Raw genomic sequence first — 17,507 nt, forward strand, 5'->3', positions numbered from 1 at the left:
ATGAAGGAAGGGTTGAACACGGGTCACATGACCCTCATCTGTCCCTCCTTCATCCGAAGGAGGTTTAACACTGCAAGCATGGCACAGAACACAGCGATGATGGTGATCTATTTAGCCGCCATAACCATGACGGCACTTTACGCTGAGTGTTTAAGAGCAGGCAACTGCAAGCAAGGGGGCAGTCTTCACTTGAGAGCAATGTGATTGTGTCAGACCACCATTACAGATGATCTCAAGCGAACAAGGAGGCAGACGAGTCCCGCCGGCGTTGCCTAGGTGACGCAGGGCGACGGCAAACCTGAGATTCTCTCTAATAAAGATCTGTTTCCTTCAGCAGTGCTCCTTTTCCTTCTGCCTCCTGTTTTAAGTCCTGTCGGTGCCTCAGTTCCCTGTGAGCCCTGTGGACGCCCTGGTCCCCCCCCCCAGTGCTGTTCTCTCGCCTCTCATCAGCATGCACAGAGCGCCGGGCCCTGCGCTGGAGGTTATGAGCATGCTCAGTGTACGTCCAGGTGCATGACGATTTTTCTCTGCTGTTGCCGCGGCGGCAGCAAACACTGCGAAAAGGAGGAGGAGGAGGATGCCATAGAAACAGGTGCCGAGACGGAACCAAACAGAACCACTTTCTGTCCTCAGCAAAAAAACCCCAAAAAAAACACTGAATCAACCAATCAAGACTGAGACCACATCTGCACTGTTCCCAAACACACACACGCACACCAGATTAAACCTCTACCCCTGCCATTCTGTACCAATTATGATTACATGATTGTCAGGAGAGTGTCTGCTTTTACGCAGCGAACCTTTGTTAGACTCCATGTGACACAAGCACTGAAATGACCTCTGCATGGTGATGTGCAATGTCTGGTGGAGCCAGCGCAGACTGGAATCCGGTGTTGTGTTCTACTGATGCATGTCAGAACAGAGCGTGACATCCATGTTGTGCTGCTGATACCCACCACTGTGTTTTACTGATGTTTATCAACTGATGACGTCCCAGCAATTCAGAAAATGGTGAAAACGTTCATTTGTTTAGGTAATTTCGGACATTTGGTCATTTCTTCAATTTGCAGCCCGTTTTTTGATTAATCATAATGAATTTTCTAATCTTTCCAGGTACTGGATTTTTGATTTGTCATGTGCAATCAGCCATAGTCAAGATCAGAAATTAAATCACCATATTAATTTTTTTGAGATGCACTACTGGTATGATAAAACTTTTTTAATCCCGGGAGGAAACTGCTGTAAATGTAATGACTGACACAGGACACAGAGACACAAGAGCAATGTAAAACAAAACAATATAAAATAAAATATGTCTAAATAAAACCTGTAGAAATGGTCATTGTGAATTTGGAAACTGGACGTGTCGCGTCACACTACATTATAAAGTAATCTCAGATAAATGTCGGAATTGGCTCCACCTTGGCTATGGGACGCAACACACTGATCTAGTGACCTCATGGCTAGTGCTTATCATTGTCAGTGTGAAAATGGTGAGTATGGTGATGTGGCCAAATTAACACCCCAGTTCATATTTTACCAATTTCAGCCCCATTTTTATGACATTCAAGGACGCAGGAACCCTAAGTGGATGACTGACCTGCTTCAGGACCAACATGACCTAAATGGGAACCTTCTGACCAGCACATGGACTCACCTTGTTAGAGGCCATCTCGCTGACCGAATGTCTGGTCTGCAAGGTCTCCAGCTGATCCAGGCACCAGTCCAGCTCTTCCAGGGTCTCTGTGGCCAGTTTCTGGTAGGCCTCCTCTGGAGGGAGAGAGGGAATCGGGGGGTCAGTTCTCAGGCGCTTCAGGGGGCTAGCTGATGCTCCTCCCTGCGTGGGGTCCACCCCGCTGTACACCGCCATGTCTGGATGCCTGGCCTGGACGCATGGGTGACTCCTCATGATGTTCTGGAGGAACCCTCCAAAGAGAAGAAATTAGTCTTTTCTCCAAGCCTGACCCCCACTTGGTACAGATCCAGACAGGAGGTCCTTCTTGAAGCTACACCCCCAGCACAATGATGTCACAGAAGTGATTAAATCATCACACACACACACACACACACGCACACAATTACAGTCACAGCCTAGAGCAGCATAAGGCTCTGAGATCCAGGATGCTGTTCAGCCCGAAGCCATGGTTGCAGTGATGGAGAGTCAGTCTGGAGGTCCAGCCCATGTCTGAGCAGGAAAAGTCGGGCCGCCTGCCCCCTACGCTCCGGCAGTCTGACCCACAACAAAGCAGAGAGGCATGCTGGGTCTGCTGCATCCAAACACACACACACACATACATACACACACCATCCACCAGGCTAACGCTAACTGGAGTCTGGATGCTGCATATCCTCAACCCAGAGACAGCAGTATGATTAGTGGCCTGGTAAAGAACAGCGGGGGCATCTCTCCCGCTTCCAGCTCCCCGTCCGGAGTGCAGTGGATGCCCAGGTGACCAGCACCGCCGAAAGCCGACGTGAGCGGCACCGCTTCCTCATGAAATAGGACCCGTAGCCTGGGAGAGAGAGCTGCGTGGTGGCCTGAGCCGTGCTGAGTTAAAATCCTGGCCCGGAGTCCAGACTGATCTGGGATCTGGAGCACTCTGCCACAGCAGCTTAAAAAATGCGCGGATCTGAGGTCATTTAACATCCCTTTAATGAACAGAAAGATCTCTGACGTGGACGAGCCTTGATATTAACTCAATAGAAAATTTTGATTTGGATCTGTTATTAAAAGGTAATCTTTATTTATCAGTGATGAAAGTAGTCTAATAGTTATTACTCTATAATTACAATAAATAAGTCAAGTCACAAAGTCATCATGACCCAAAAGCACAGCGAGTAAATCACCTCTTCATTTGAAGTGGAAATGACATCATGTAATATTTATAAAGGACGCTCCAGGTTCGCTGCTGGTGTTTGGTTGCAGGGGAAAGATGGATAACATCCCAAATCATTTGATGTGGTATTGATGTGTGTGTTTGTGTGTGTCTGTGTGTGTGTGTGTGTGTTCCTGAGATCGTAGACTCCATGCAACTGACAGCTGTTCACATTCACATGTGTATGCTGTGCATGTGGGCGTGGCCAATCTGCTCAATTTACAACACAGCAGTGAACGCCTTTATCAGTGCGGCTCCCCTCATCTCATCGTCACACTGTGCCACCGTCCGCTCCTCCTCCATCCCCGCTGCACCGGCGGCTGGGTTACAGCTCCTTCTGAAAGGGACTGCGCTGACGTCAATGACATTCTTCTCATGCTTAGCGCGACATCAGACACCAGCGCTGAGAGCTCGATCTACGCTACAGGCTGCAGGCTGCAGCCAAACCGCGAAGCGGAGCACACCCACCGGACCTGGGACTGAAGGAGGTGTGTACTGCAGCAGAAACAAGGCCTCAGCGTACACACGCCGCACTGCACCGGCACAAAAAAATATCAAGAAACGCAGCAAGCGTTTACTCTGGACAGCAGCGGGCATAATTAGTGTGGACACAACAGTAGGAGGCATCCCCTTGGACCTAACCTGCGCTGCAAGGTGTTAATTTCTGAACCGGGAGGTGCTGCAGGAAAATTAAAATCTCTGAACCCATTCACATTTGCAGATTTACATTCAGTCATATTCATTTCCAATCAGAAAATTCAAACAGGAGTAAGAATGAAGTAGGGTCTGGGGTGCCACTGGGGCAGTCTGGACAAGGTGCTCAATAACGGCACCTGACCAGAGGAGTCTATAAATAGAACAGAGAGGGTCTGGCCAATCAATAGATCGACAGGAACTTGATAAATGAGGTGTGGAGGAGAGTATATGGTTACAGTGTGAGACGAAGAACATCCACACGTGCTGGTCCCTCTGCGCTCTAGAACGGCGCACTCCTGCTTATCAATAATCAGAAAAGAGGAACAAGTTTCACTTTTTTTAAATTCTGACTGCCGCTCTACACATGGCCAGCAGAGGGCGAAACAACCATGTTCTTATTCCACTTGCTGCTTCTCTTTGCATCGCAGGTGTCCTGCTGCGCATCATAAATCCAAGCAAACAAGATGAAATATTAAAAGCTACCAGCATGAATTAGATTTTTTTTTTGGTCATGTACTACAGAGCCATTCATAATTAAGGATGTTGCCTTTACTGACCAGAATCACTTAATGAATACAGATTTCTGTTTGTTACAATATGCAAGTGTTACCTGTAACCGAGGTCTTTGTGATGGGGGGGTTACACATTGGCGATCTCCTGAGCAACAAAAAAAATAAAATTGTTATAATGAGGTACTCTAGCAGAGGGTTTCATTTTTAGAAAATATCCATCTGAAGAATGGTGAACCCAGCTCAGAACTTACTTGTTAGTGGGCCTGTCCTGTTGAACGTTGGTTAGTGCAGCAAAATTATTCCGTACAGTTCTCAAGCTGGCCAGAACCTAAAAAGAAAAGACAGTAGTGAGACATAAAGATGAACATTTTGATTTATTGTAAATAGGCACTGAAGAATCAACACACACACACACACACTGGTCAATATTACCAATTGATAATCATGACCAAAATTAAGTTCCTACAGTATTCGTTCTCCCAATAAATTGATTCAGAGAAATCCAGAAATTATCACTAGAAAGCAATCCAAAAAAAAATTAAAAATATCCCTCACCTGTGCAAATGGTGTTACAATCATATCATCACCATGACTGCAAGGAAACAGCAAGAGGGACAATTCAACATTATATTGATAGAACATATATGCCACATGCATAAATAATCCAGATAAAAGCCTTTCAGACATGGTGCATCTCTGGAGTGGCCCACAGGGAGGGAGGGAGGGAGGGAGTAAGGAGGATGTGGGCTGGAAGGGGGGTCGGACTCACATGTCGCTGGCGATGGAGGAGTTCCTGGACATGGACTTGGGTGACAGCTCGTAATCGCTGTCGGAGCGGTAGAGGAAGGACTCTCTCCGCTGGCTGTGTACAAAGTTGGCCTGGAGAATGAGCCCGGAGCCTGGGCTGGCCATGGGGTCCAGCGGGCTGCGTCCTGAGGAGGTACCATTGTCCACGTCGAAGCTGAGGGAGAAGCAAAGCCATACCAGGAGCACATAAGTATTGAGAACATTCCACTTTTCCATATTTATTGCAAGGTCCCATATTTACTTGACACAAAATGATTGGCCAACATTTCTAAAAGGACACTATAAGGTTTGGAAACATGACACGCTTTTACATTAGGGGTAGGCATCTCAAAGTAGCATCACAATATCCCTCAATTGTACATGATATCATAATACAAGGTAACAACACCAATGAATTAGTGATCATTAATATGCTGCACTTGTGATTGTGTTATTATATAATTAAAGATGAAAAAGTAAATTTTTTCTTTTACAATGCTTTTTTTTTTTTTTTTTAACAAAATCAAAATAATGTTTGATGAAAATTACATCCTTTTGCCACCATCAAACTATGCTAAGCATTTAACTAAAATCTTTAGAAAACCACTAGTCGATCAAGCAATATATTGTATAGTCCACTTTCTGCCCAGCCTCCACTATTTCAGCACTGTGTACCTATTGAATATTGATTATATTCATTGCATTTAAAGTGGAATAAAAAAATAAAAAAATCAATGACAGAAAATAAACAACCCACCAGAGGGGAGAATAAATATACAGCACAAGGCAGCAGACGCAGCAGCACCACACCGGTGATTCATCAGGATTTCCCTTATTCAGCAAGGTCACTCCCCAGCGTCTCCCATCGCAGGCATAATCCCACCCCCACCCCTTCGCAAATCCCGTCGAGGGATTCCCTAAAAGTGCAAGGAGCTCCCCTCCCACCTTATACTCAACATCATAATCTACATCATCACCTCCGGAGCGACTAACCCCGGGTGCACTAATCCGGCCAGCTGGTGACGGGGCTGGCATGGGCTAACTGCGTCACCAAAACCCTGCCTGCGTCGCTGATCTGCGCAGGGGACGTGGTGATCAGGAGCACCGGCGTCACTCTCCGCTCGCCGGCATGGCTGATTACGACTTCAACAGCGGCGTGGAATAGACCACCGCAAGCGGGGCACAGCCAAGTGAATGGATTATTATTTAGGGGAAAAAAAACAAAAACCAACACGTTCAAACTTACAATTTTGGGGGTTGAGGTAATTATCAAAAGTAAAAGCACTAAACCACTCTCTGAGATTAATATATCCTATCAACTACATTCCATCCCTGAATGAAAAAAGAGGGTCACATGATTCTCATGGCATTATGGCCAATGAGCCATAAAAAAGGATTATCTTCACTATGGGCTGTATTTTCCCATGTTCACCATGTTCACAGCATTTATGTCTTCAAGATTTACAGAAAGAAGAAAGCGCCGCTTTGCTAGTTGCTGTATCTTTAAGTCGGAGAGGAATAACCTGCGACCCACCCTGCCCTTTTTTTGCAAGAGCGTAATAATTTTTTCAAGGTCCCCTGACATTTGCTTTCATATGTGTGAAACCCTTTATTGCTGTTGCAATACACCATGTCACCAGTCACAAGTGCCAGCGAAAAAAGACTGGCCATCAACCCAATCAAACATATACACAAACATCACATTATAGGGAGTAGACAGTCAGGAAGACATGGGATATAGGAGGAATGAAGAATTAAATGAGGAGAGAGGAGGAGAACATCATAGGAACTGTAAAAAAAAAAAACAGCCATAGAGGTGCTGTTTACGCTGAGGGTACGAAACGGCGAAGGCATGGGATGGGGTGAATTTCTTTCAGAAAGTACAGAAATGACATCATCAACACCAGGAAGGCGTGTCAGCGTTTATCCAGAATAAAAAAATTCCCCTTGTGACGACAAACTCCAGGTCCGGCCGTCTGGAAGGCTAGAGGAACTTGTATTAATGTTAAATAATCTCACAAAGAGAAATTTTATGTCAGCGGGTCTTTAATGATGTCTTGAAAAGATCTGTTTAAACCTCCTCATTCTGGACCAATGTCAATATGTCACTTGCTCACATGTGTAGCGAGGATTCGCCTTGGTTTCCCCATCAGGATTCCAAAATCCTTTAGATAATGTTGTAGTATTATAACATAACCCAGGAATCTGTACACTGCTGAAATAAACAAAACTCAAGTGCTGTGTAAACTGCTGTAATACTGTGATGTTTGGGCTATTATAGCGTAAAGGTCACAGGTACTTTGACCCAGATTCAGATTAAAAAGAGGTCATTTATAGATGTCTCAGCTGCTCTTTTTTTAAAGGAAAAGTCAGGTCTCAGGTCTATTGAGCGAGTTGAGGCTATCGCTGACTGATAAGTGGGGGGCTCCATCTGTTCCCTACGCTGGAGTTGACGTAATAACGTTTATGGTGGGAATATTAGCGTAAGCCTGTCTTAACCTTCGCGTCCGCAGTATGAACTGAACATATGGAGGATAGAAGGAAGGAGGATGGAAACGCTCAAAGAGCCAAACTGGCCAATACATCTGCAATCTATAGGTGCCTGAGCCATCTACAGAACAAGATGCTGATCAATTTCTCCTTGCATTTCTACACAGTGGCCATTTGGTCCAGGGCAGCTTGAGGATCTGTTCTTTACATCAGTTCCAGCAATGGCACTGGTTGCATATGAAATACAGAGAGTGATTATTTCAGGAAATCATTACTTTTTTTTTCTGCAACAGTTTGAAGTTAAAAAAGCATAATTAAACAACGTTAACTGTTTAAAATGTAACTGAATGGACGTGATGGACGTTTATGTATGAGTATTCTTTTGCCACAGAGGATTTTAATTTTTGGATATAACCAATCCCTCCCAGCATCAATTTTCAAGCATGTAAATAAATACACACCTGATGTGTCTTGTTGAACACCAATATCCAGAGCATCTGTGGCTGAACTATGCATTACTACAGTCTGTAACGTATAGCCTGAGTTACAGTCGTATATACAGTCATGTATTTCTACATTAGGGCGGGCTGTTTGGATACATTATTGATAAACATCAATACATCAATAATGGTGCAAGTTGGACACTTAAGTCTGTGTGTGAGAAACTGAGAACACAAGGGAAGAACTGGAGACAGCAGTGATGTTAAAAAAACACACTTCATATCATGGAGAACGAGTGTATTGCAGGCTTCTCTGTTACTTCCACCCTTAAAATCAGGTCATTGTGATTCTTAGAGCAATCACTGCAAATCATGTAGATATAAAATCTCATCATAGTTCACACGCCTGGCATACAATTTGTTACAGAAACCCTGTGCCATTAGACTGTTTTACCCTCAAGATGCTATCCTCACAGCGGCACCACTGAAAACTTCCCTTCCCCCAGTTCCTCATAGGAGATCCCATGCCTTTCCCGGCCCCGTGATGGATCTGATCCCCTAAAGTCATCTCTGTCCGGTTTTCCGAGACTGAGACCTCAGGGCGATCCTTCCTCACCTGGGCCTTCGTGGGGCTGCGAGGACCCCGTCTCACAGGGGGAAGACGCACCGGGTCTGGTGTTATTCATCCACCAGCCATGGCTGCAATTATCAGCATCAGTCACAACAAGTCCACGGCCCGTCGCCCACTTCTGATAATCAAAGAACAATACGCTGGCACGTCCAAGGCCTTTAACAAGGCCGCTCTTTTACACACACACACACACACACACACACACACCAAACGTACACACACCGCAAGTACAAGATGGGACACGACTGAAGTGAGAAAAGACAGAAGGATCGTCCCCTGGCAGCGCATTCTGCAGCCCCCCGTGGAAAACAGCGCGATCCGACTAAAGAATGCAGGCTGATGCATTCCTCCCCTCTCAACCTTTAACTTCAGACGTGAGGAAGACACACACATACAGAGCGAGAGAAGAAAATCAAGGAGATGTCTGAACTAGTTGCTGATGGGATGACTAAGAAATGTCAGACTGGAAGAGTGAAGGAAAAAAACAAAAACAGAACAGGGTTCTGCGATTTTACCCCGGTCCTTCCGTGTTCTTGATGGAGCTGGTGGAGCGGGAGCGAGGCTTCATAACAATGCTCATGGCTGCTAATCCATACGCGTGTGTGCATCCACACACCCACCCACCCGCACACGCACGCACCCTCATGCACACACGCGCGCCGCTGTCGCCCAGTCCACGTCCGAAGCTCACATGGCCCAGCGTGGGTCTGAGTCTCGTCTCAGGGGTGAGAAAGTGGAGACACTCCTCTCTCCGCCCACTGGAACAAACTATGTGGGATCCGTCCAATCACTGGCTCCCTCTGCCCCTCCCTCTCCCTGTTGTTATCCCACACACTGTCTCAGGTGTCGGACCGTCTAACAGTTCCAGATCGCCCGGCGAGCGGCCAGAATTGTGCGTGTGTTTATAAAGGAGGAGGAGGAAAGGAGAGAAAAGAGACTGAAAAAATGCAGGAAGGAAAAGGGGAATGTGTGGTTGGGTCACAGGAAGGGTGGGGGTGGCTGGGGGCTGTTCACAGTGGTCACAGAGTCTAATCTCAGTCAGGTGACCTCAGATAACCCCAGACCACAGACTGGATACCAAAGGGATGCATCACAGAGATATGGGGCACTGCTTAGGGGCAGTGGTGGCCTAGCGGTTAAGGAAGAAGCCCTGTAATTGGAAGGTTGCCTTTTTGAATCCCGATCCGCTGAGGTGCCACTGAGCAAAGCACCGTCCCCCCACACTGCTCCCCGGGCACCTGTCATGGCTGCCCACTGCTCACCAAGGGTGATGGTTGAAAGCAGAGGACACATTTCATTGTGTCACCGTGTGCTGTGCTGCTGTGTATCACAATGACAATCACTTCTTCACTTCAATATCTACACACACACACACACACACACACACATACCTGCATGCACGCACAGATATGTACTTAAATCGGACCTGTAATCTGATGGTTGCCAGTTTGAGTCCCGAACCGCCATGGTGCCATTGGAGTTCCACTGCGCAAAGTACCGTCCCCACACTTTCCCATCATAACAATCACTTCACTTCCACATAACAATACCCATAATTCAGTCTGTTTCCACAAATCACTGCAGTACAGATCTAGAGAAAACAATGCTGCAGCAGGGCCTTTAAAATGCACTTTAATTAAGTTTTCGCCAGAGAAGGTTGACGTACACACACACACACACACACACACACACCGAGCACAGTTGCTTGACACAGTCCAGGAATTTTCCAGTGTAGCCAGAGTGCTTTTATGCAGAAGAACACCTGAACTAATGAGATGGCGTTTCTGGAGGAGCTGTTGCTGCGCATGATTAGAAAAATTTCCATTCAACGTCCACAACACAGGGTCAGCAGGCGTCTTTACATTTAACATATTCAGAGCCACACGGGTCATCACCAGCCAGAATTACCGTCTACTTCCACTAACAGCACAACTGAGAACTAAAAAGTACTATCCGACCTCTACAACTAATACAAAATGCAGCAGCACGACTGATCTTCAACCTTCCCAAATTCTCCCACACCACCCCTCTGCTACGCTCCCTCCACTGGCTCCCCATAGCTGCACGCATCAGATTCAAAATACTGATGCTGGCCTACAAAGCCAAACATGGAGTAGCACCATCCTACCTCACAGCCCTTATTACACCTCACACTGCACCTCGTATACTCCGAGCCTCCAGTACTGCTCGCCTGGTCCCCTCCATCACTAAAGGTAAAAGGAAGACATTCATCTAGACTCTTCTCTGTCTTGGCCCCTCGGTGGTGGAATGAACTTCCCCTCGAGGTCAGAACAGCTCAGAGTATTTTCAAACGGCAGCTCAAGACCTTCCTCTTTAAAGAATATTTAGATTCACTTGTAACCTTCTTATTGTCGAACTTGTGTACAGAATCTACAACAGAGTGAATAAAAAGATTGTATTCATAGTTGAGGGTCCTAATGAACCGGAACTGATCACTTCATCAATGGTAACTTGAAAGCACGTTGTAAGTCGCTCTGGATAAGGGCGCCTGCCAAATGCCTTAAATGTAAATGTAAAGAACAGCACTGTCAAAGAACAAATGAAAATGAGCAAAACAACAGAGAGTATCTGTAAAAAAAAAAAAAAATGGGAAGATTCAGGAAAAGAACTAGATTGTTGGACTCTGCACAAGACGTAGTACATGGGGTGTGTTCACATTAATCTCACATTCATTAGCTCACCCGGCAGAAGACTGGTTATCTGCATGTTGGTGTTGGTAGTGGCCGTGGTCCTGTTATGTCTGACATCATATCGTGCGACATCAACTGAGGGAAACGGATGTGAAAAGATGTGTAAGGTTTCAACAAGATGGGGTTTACATTGCAGGCTCCACCTGTAATCCCCGGGAGACTTTCATGGCTGCCCACTGCTCACCAAGGCCGATGGTTAAATGCACAGACCGCATTTCATTGTGTCACCATGTGTTGTGGCTGCTGTGCTTCACAATGACAATCACTTCACTATCATTATATAGTTTATTTTTGTAAATCCAAAGACATAAATGGTGTATTATTTGTAAATATGACCATCATGCACCATGTAGCATGATGCAAAATGTAAATCCAATCCACAAACACACAGCTTGTTAAATAAAATGTTAGGCTCATTACTTTACAAACGTAATTAGTTATAGTTACTACTGCCTAGTAACTAAAAACACCCACACACCTCAGCTCAGTTTAACTCACCCTTAGTCAATCATCATCTCTCATGCTTTTGTCTTGCAGGCTTTGCCGCTACTGTGGCTGAGAGCCTGGTCGGAATGAAAGACGCTTAATTCCAGTAACTTGTTATTGTCAGTAACGGTGTTGTAAATATAAAAACACTAATTCACTAATTCTGCTCAGTAACGGCGTTATTCTCATCACTGCTTAAATACGAGGTGCATTAACGTAAGGAGCTGGGCGGGTGAAAGTGCACTGGTTTTATCACACATGAATGGGGTATAATGGGAGCGTCCACCCCTGACCCCTATGGAACACACGTCCCACCTCCGACGTGAAAGGCAGGAGCGCGCCAGCAGGGTGTTAAATCCAGTCCCCACCTCCCGCTGCCCATGCTGCCATGCGTGTTAAGCAGGTGCATGTCAGCTGTGGCTAAAAAACACGACAGCCGTGTTCTGGCCGAGCTCGGCTGCCCCCTGCTGGTGGAATGATGATCTGAGGTCGAACCCCGCTTTCACAGTTTATCCCTACAAGCCAGCAAACACACAGTCATTTCACAGTTTCTGTTCAGAGAAACGGGCAAAATGATTTGTTGAATCTCCTTTGATGTCGATTTCTTTCAATCCCTAAATGAATCCTCTGATAGCTACGTTAGTAGAAATATTACAATGTGTGAGTATTTGTGAGCGTGAGAGATAATGCGTGTATATGCAAATGTGTGCTTTTTAAAGTGAGAAGCACAGCATGGCTCTGGGGAAGAAACGATTTGAGAAATCTTCCCTCATGACTCAACCTCGGCGTTATGAGCTGAATAATTAATAAGCAGGACACTGAGGAACGAAACAAAACAAACGGAAAAAAAAAAGCTGCCAAAAATCTGTCCTCAAAAGAATGAGTTCCAATGGCTGCATTAGACCCCTTTTTGTTTGTAATGAAATGAAGTCTGTTAGAAATGTGACATTTCATAAACCATACGCATAAAAAAAGATAATTATATAATACCAAATTTGACAGTAAATTGTCCTCTTGAAAGGGACTGTGGGAAAAATGAAGCACGTCTGGTTCTGATTTTCGAAATTGGGACAGTTCTATAAAACAGCTGATCTCATTTCATGCTGAAAAAAGCTGTCGTACAGTAAATTGCATTTTAATTTGTGTCTAAGGTACCTCATTGCTTCCCCTCATCACCTGTACTACACCCATCCTGTCCTCATCCACCCACTACAGGAGCTGAAGCCCCACCCTGACCCCACCCAGGTAATGGCTGATTTGCTTACAGCCCCAGCTATCGATCCACGCATCGTGTGAGGAACATTATTGAGATTATCGAGCTAGATGTCCATTTTTATGACTGTTGTGTCGTCTCCACCTCCCACACAGTCACAGCGAGAGGAGGAAAGACGAGACGCGAGGACAGCACAGTGTCTGAGCAATCCAACAACATTTCCTGCTCCAGCTCAATTACTGCCAATAAAAATGTGCTCATGATGTTCGCGCCACTCACCTGCTGGGATATGAAAGCATCCTAACTCCTCTCAGCCGGCGGACAGTCAGCACCCTCAACCACAGCCTCTCCTCGCCAGCGCTGGTGGTACCGTCACAGCGCCATCGCGGGAGGCTTAAACGTGCATTTATTTTTTCCGACGCTGCCAATCACAGACCGCTGGACGTACATCAAACTGAGAACGAGTCACGGTGCCGAGTAACAGGAGTCCAGCGCACATGGTACAACGAAGTACAGTGCAACGAGCAACAAGTGCAAGTTGCCCGAAGTCTAATACATTTTCTTCAAATTTAAGAAATAAGAGCTATTAGTCAACTGATTGGTCTATCCATCACCAGTGACTTTTTTTCCCTTTTTCATTTTTTCACGTACACATATCCACAAAATTTGACATCAAAGCAGACCCTGTATCCACAAGTCACCATTTTATATGTAACATCGGTGGTACGTGTGGTTCTAACATTTTATAAGGGAGTCCATTGCCATTTCACTAGTTTTGGTTTTCACCTATTTCCGTAAAATGAACCAAAACGATCCATTCCGAAATGTTTCCAGTCTGACAGATCCAAGAATTTTTTTTTAATATATCTTGGAAGGCTAAGCTCAAAATAGCATAAAATATATTGTAAAATTTATGTAGTGTGCTACTTATTATTACACACACACACACACACACACACACACACACACACACTCGCACTCGGTCAGTGTGTTCTGTGATTATTGACTCGCACCTGCACTTCACTGTTCTCTGGCCATGTGTAAGCTCATGTCTGTGTGTGTATATATATTTATATATAGATCACAGCACAGAGCAGATAAGACGAAGTCTAACATGTGGGAGGCTTTAAATGCAATCAATACCCCACCTGCAGTCGCCTTATCTCTGCCTCGCTCCGCCGACCTATATCCCCCTCGCCAACACCGGACCCTTCATCACTCACTTCACTATTTTCTCAGTGCAAAAGTCCACATTTTTCACTGCATAAAAACCAATGATTGTATTCTTAGAGCTGTTAGAAAAAAATGGTTAAACTTTCTGCTCTGCCTAGCATTTTTTAGTCATTCCCCTGGAATCTGACCCACAGAGTAAACTCGGCAGCGACTTTACCCCCGCCTCCTTGGCTTGATGTCGATGGGCTTGTTGATGGCGAACGGAGAGCCGCTGCTGCAGGCGTGGCGGTATCGCGCGATCCTCTCCAGCGATAAGAGTTCAGAGGTCACCGGTAGGCTCATGTTCACAGACAGTCCACAAAACCCACAGGCGAAGCAAAGCCACGGTGCGGCCACCTTAGGCAAAGAGAGAGGCGGCACTGTGGAGAGGTGAGAAGGAGCGCCGCTGGAGACGGGTGCGGGTGGGGGGCCGGGGGCCGGAGTTATAGATCACGTTAGGGACGGAGCGCGGCCCGTAATGATTAAGCTGAGTACACAGCGGCTCTGCTGAATTATCCTGATTTACCCCAGTCCCATCGCCACGGCGACTTCACCGCCTCGCCCCGCATCGGCTCTTACATCCTCGTTAACAGAGCCTAATGAGCAGGGCGGGCGTGACGTACTCCGGCAGCGACTCTAAATCAAGCAGAAGCAGAACTGGAACGCAATCAGCTCGGTCCCCGCTCCCTCGGCGCGCTTGGGTTTGTTCAGCTCTGGCTCTGGACCAACGCAAACACAGATTAGGATGTATAACCAAGCAGATAAAGTGCATTCACAATAGAGCTGGAGGTGTGACTGTATAATCCTCCTTCTCTCATAACGGCAAAATAAAACACTGTCTGTGTTCCGTACAGACTCACGTTACCCTTCGGGACCCAACTACATATCTCTCCTTGTTGTAATCCCTCATTATATTACAGAGAGGTTGGTCACATGCAGACGGGTGACCCTCCTGACCCCCAGCTTCACATTCCAGAGGTGGGAAGGAGCTTCTCTACCCAGATATACATTTTATACCCCAGAGATGGAGAGGCAGCTATGTAAGAGCACGGAACACACAACAATTAAGGATTTCCAATGCAACCATAACCATAGTATTTTGGCAGCATGTGTGTCATGTTCACTAAATGGGAAGTGGTGGCCTAGTAGTTAAGGAAGCGGCCCCGAAATCAGAGGTTTTCCAGTTCGAATCCTGATTCCCTAAGCACCATCCCCAACACACTGTTCCCCGGGAACCTGTCATGGCTGCCCACTGGTCGCCAATGGAGATGGTTAAAAGCAGAGGACACATTTCATTGTGTCACACTGTGTTGGGGCTGCTGTGCTGTGTATGACAATCACTTCACTTTAATGTCACAACGTTTATGCTTATTAGGTGCTTACTAGTAATCTTGAAGAGGGGAAACTAACCACCTTTTTTTTTATTATGTGGAATTATTGTTGAAAGGTGATTGGAGGGGGGGCAGCATTACTGACAGCACTCGCACGCCCTACTTCCTCATTCTGGACTATTTAAACCCCCTTCTGTCAACAAAGCACATGCCAGGGTGTAAGCCAGCAGCCACCTTTCTCTTCTGTTTCCTTCTGTTCTCTACACTCCTAATACCCCTTACACACAGGGAGCATCACAATGATGATCTCTGCTGTAGATGTCTCAGGACCATGCCCACTACCAACACGAAGATTATCAGCACTTTAATTCTAACATTCTGATGGGTGAACCAGTGAATGTGACATGAGTCAACACGCCCTGCCACACAATGTCTTATTTGGCACCATGACAGTAAAGCTCCAATAGACATTTGGTCCCCGATGGTCAATTGTGCACTTTTTGTTCTGCTCTTGCTGTTTAAAATATGTAATATATTGATACAGCCGGTATGCTGTCCAACACAAACAATTTCACAAAGTAATAGTAATAAAAAAAACTATTAATTGTACTTTACAGTGTCTGTGCACAGGACACACCTGATTGTCTTTATCCACCAGATGGCAGTAGAAGGATAGGAATGGCGGCTTCCTCTGTATAGTCCTTTAGTCCTTTACAAGTTAACAGAGGCTTGGCCACAATAGAACAAAATGCTTTAATCCTTCTATATGTCCCTGCGTACTCGTGTGGTCTCTCTACTGAAAATAGAGCAAATCAATACAGAAGACCTAGATCTCAACAATCACTGCCCAGCAACCTGGCCTCTTTGTTCTCTGAGAAATGCCTCCTCACTGTTGCCATGCAGACTGGCCAGGCCGAGCTGAAATCCAATTATCAGCAGCCCTCGCCTCTTAAGCAGCGTAGCCGGGGACCAGGTGTTGTTCGCAGCGCCATGGCAGGAGGGCAGGAGGACAGAAGCCGCACCGGCCTCACAGCCATCCAGAGCGAGCGCTCGCCCGCTGGCAGCGTTTGGCCCGGCAACTGGGAGCGCGGCACAGCGGTGAGAGTCACAGGTTGAGATCATTACAAGACCACTCATCTGGATGGTTAATCAGTGACGTTCGGCCTCGTCATTGCGCCACTGTGCCACACGCATTGTTGCCGGTTATGCAATCAGAAGTGTCTGATTGAAGAGGCAGCAGGGTGGTCTCCGCATCTCCGCTGTGTTTTTGTCAATTCCCTTATGGCCTGTAGGGGGCTGTCTTTCCCCAGCGTACAGAATAGTACACCACAAGTCTGATTTTGTCACAATTATCCCCTGGATGAAACTGTACTCACTGTACCTGACTGGTAATGCCGGCGATGGTCATTTATCAAGCTGTCCAAATTCTACTGGCATCACATCCTATTTCCAGGCCCATCTCCGTGCAAGGACCTCAAATTGGTTCCGCTGGAGCTTGCTGCATCATCCATCTAGCTTTTTAAACCGAATCAATCACTGTCTCTGTGCCAACATGACCTTGCCCCCCTACTGTAATAAAGCCTTTCACACTACAGTACCTCAGCGCCATGGCCGCTCGCACCGTTTCCAGCATTGCCGGGAGGAAATGAAGGGACGCGTTCCTCTTCCTCATCTCCACACCTCGACTCCGCGGGAGGCCGGCACATGCTGCTGGCCTCAGAGGAAGAGTGGCCGCCTAATTGGCCTGTCAGACGTTAGGTGTTGTGGGCTCATGTGCTTATGACGCATTTGACAGTAAGGATCCCAGGGAGAGGCTAAGTCTAAAACAGGCTTACAAACGACCTGTAGTGACCTGGGCAGATGTGCTGGGGTCTTGGTTCGTTACCATAATCATTGTCCTGGGCCCCAAGGAGCAAATGTCCAGATTTTAACACATCAACACGCTGTCTGTACACGCATTTCCCACATTGAGGCAAGGAGTGGGTGAGGAGACTAAAATTGAGAGTTGATAAAAGCCTTGTGGATGACTGGGTTTAACTTGAATAGTCATGAACCATATTTATGCTTTTCTGTATGCTAAAAGGGAGAAATGTAACTTTGAGGGTCACTGGGGTTGTGGAACT

The 17,507-nt window shown here is 46.3% G+C and overlaps 1 protein-coding gene across 6 annotated transcripts in view; it reads right to left on the reverse strand.

Moving 5' to 3' along the window:
• pde4d (phosphodiesterase 4D, cAMP-specific) overlaps positions 1-17,507 on the reverse strand; it is a 112,781-nt gene that overhangs the window by 10,340 nt on the left and 84,934 nt on the right. For 4 of the 6 annotated variants that reach the window (XM_028995122.1, XM_028995124.1, XM_028995121.1 and 1 more), the window contains 5 exons: positions 4,854-5,045; positions 4,640-4,676; positions 4,336-4,412; positions 4,183-4,229; positions 1,658-1,770 (listed from right to left, as the gene is read on the reverse strand). In XM_028995122.1, coding sequence (XP_028850955.1) covers positions 1,658-1,770; positions 4,183-4,229; positions 4,336-4,412; positions 4,640-4,676; positions 4,854-5,045 — 466 coding nt within the window. Of the gene's footprint in view, positions 1-1,657; positions 1,838-3,859; positions 3,872-4,182; positions 4,230-4,335; positions 4,413-4,639; positions 4,677-4,853; positions 5,046-8,946; positions 9,048-17,507 lie in introns of those variants that run through there. The other 2 variants (XM_028995125.1, XM_028995127.1) reach the window with 2 other exon arrangements.

The sequence above is a fragment of the Denticeps clupeoides genome, chromosome 11 (assembly GCF_900700375.1).
Source record: "Denticeps clupeoides chromosome 11, fDenClu1.1, whole genome shotgun sequence".
NCBI classification, from domain to species: Eukaryota; Metazoa; Chordata; class Actinopteri; order Clupeiformes; family Denticipitidae; genus Denticeps; species Denticeps clupeoides.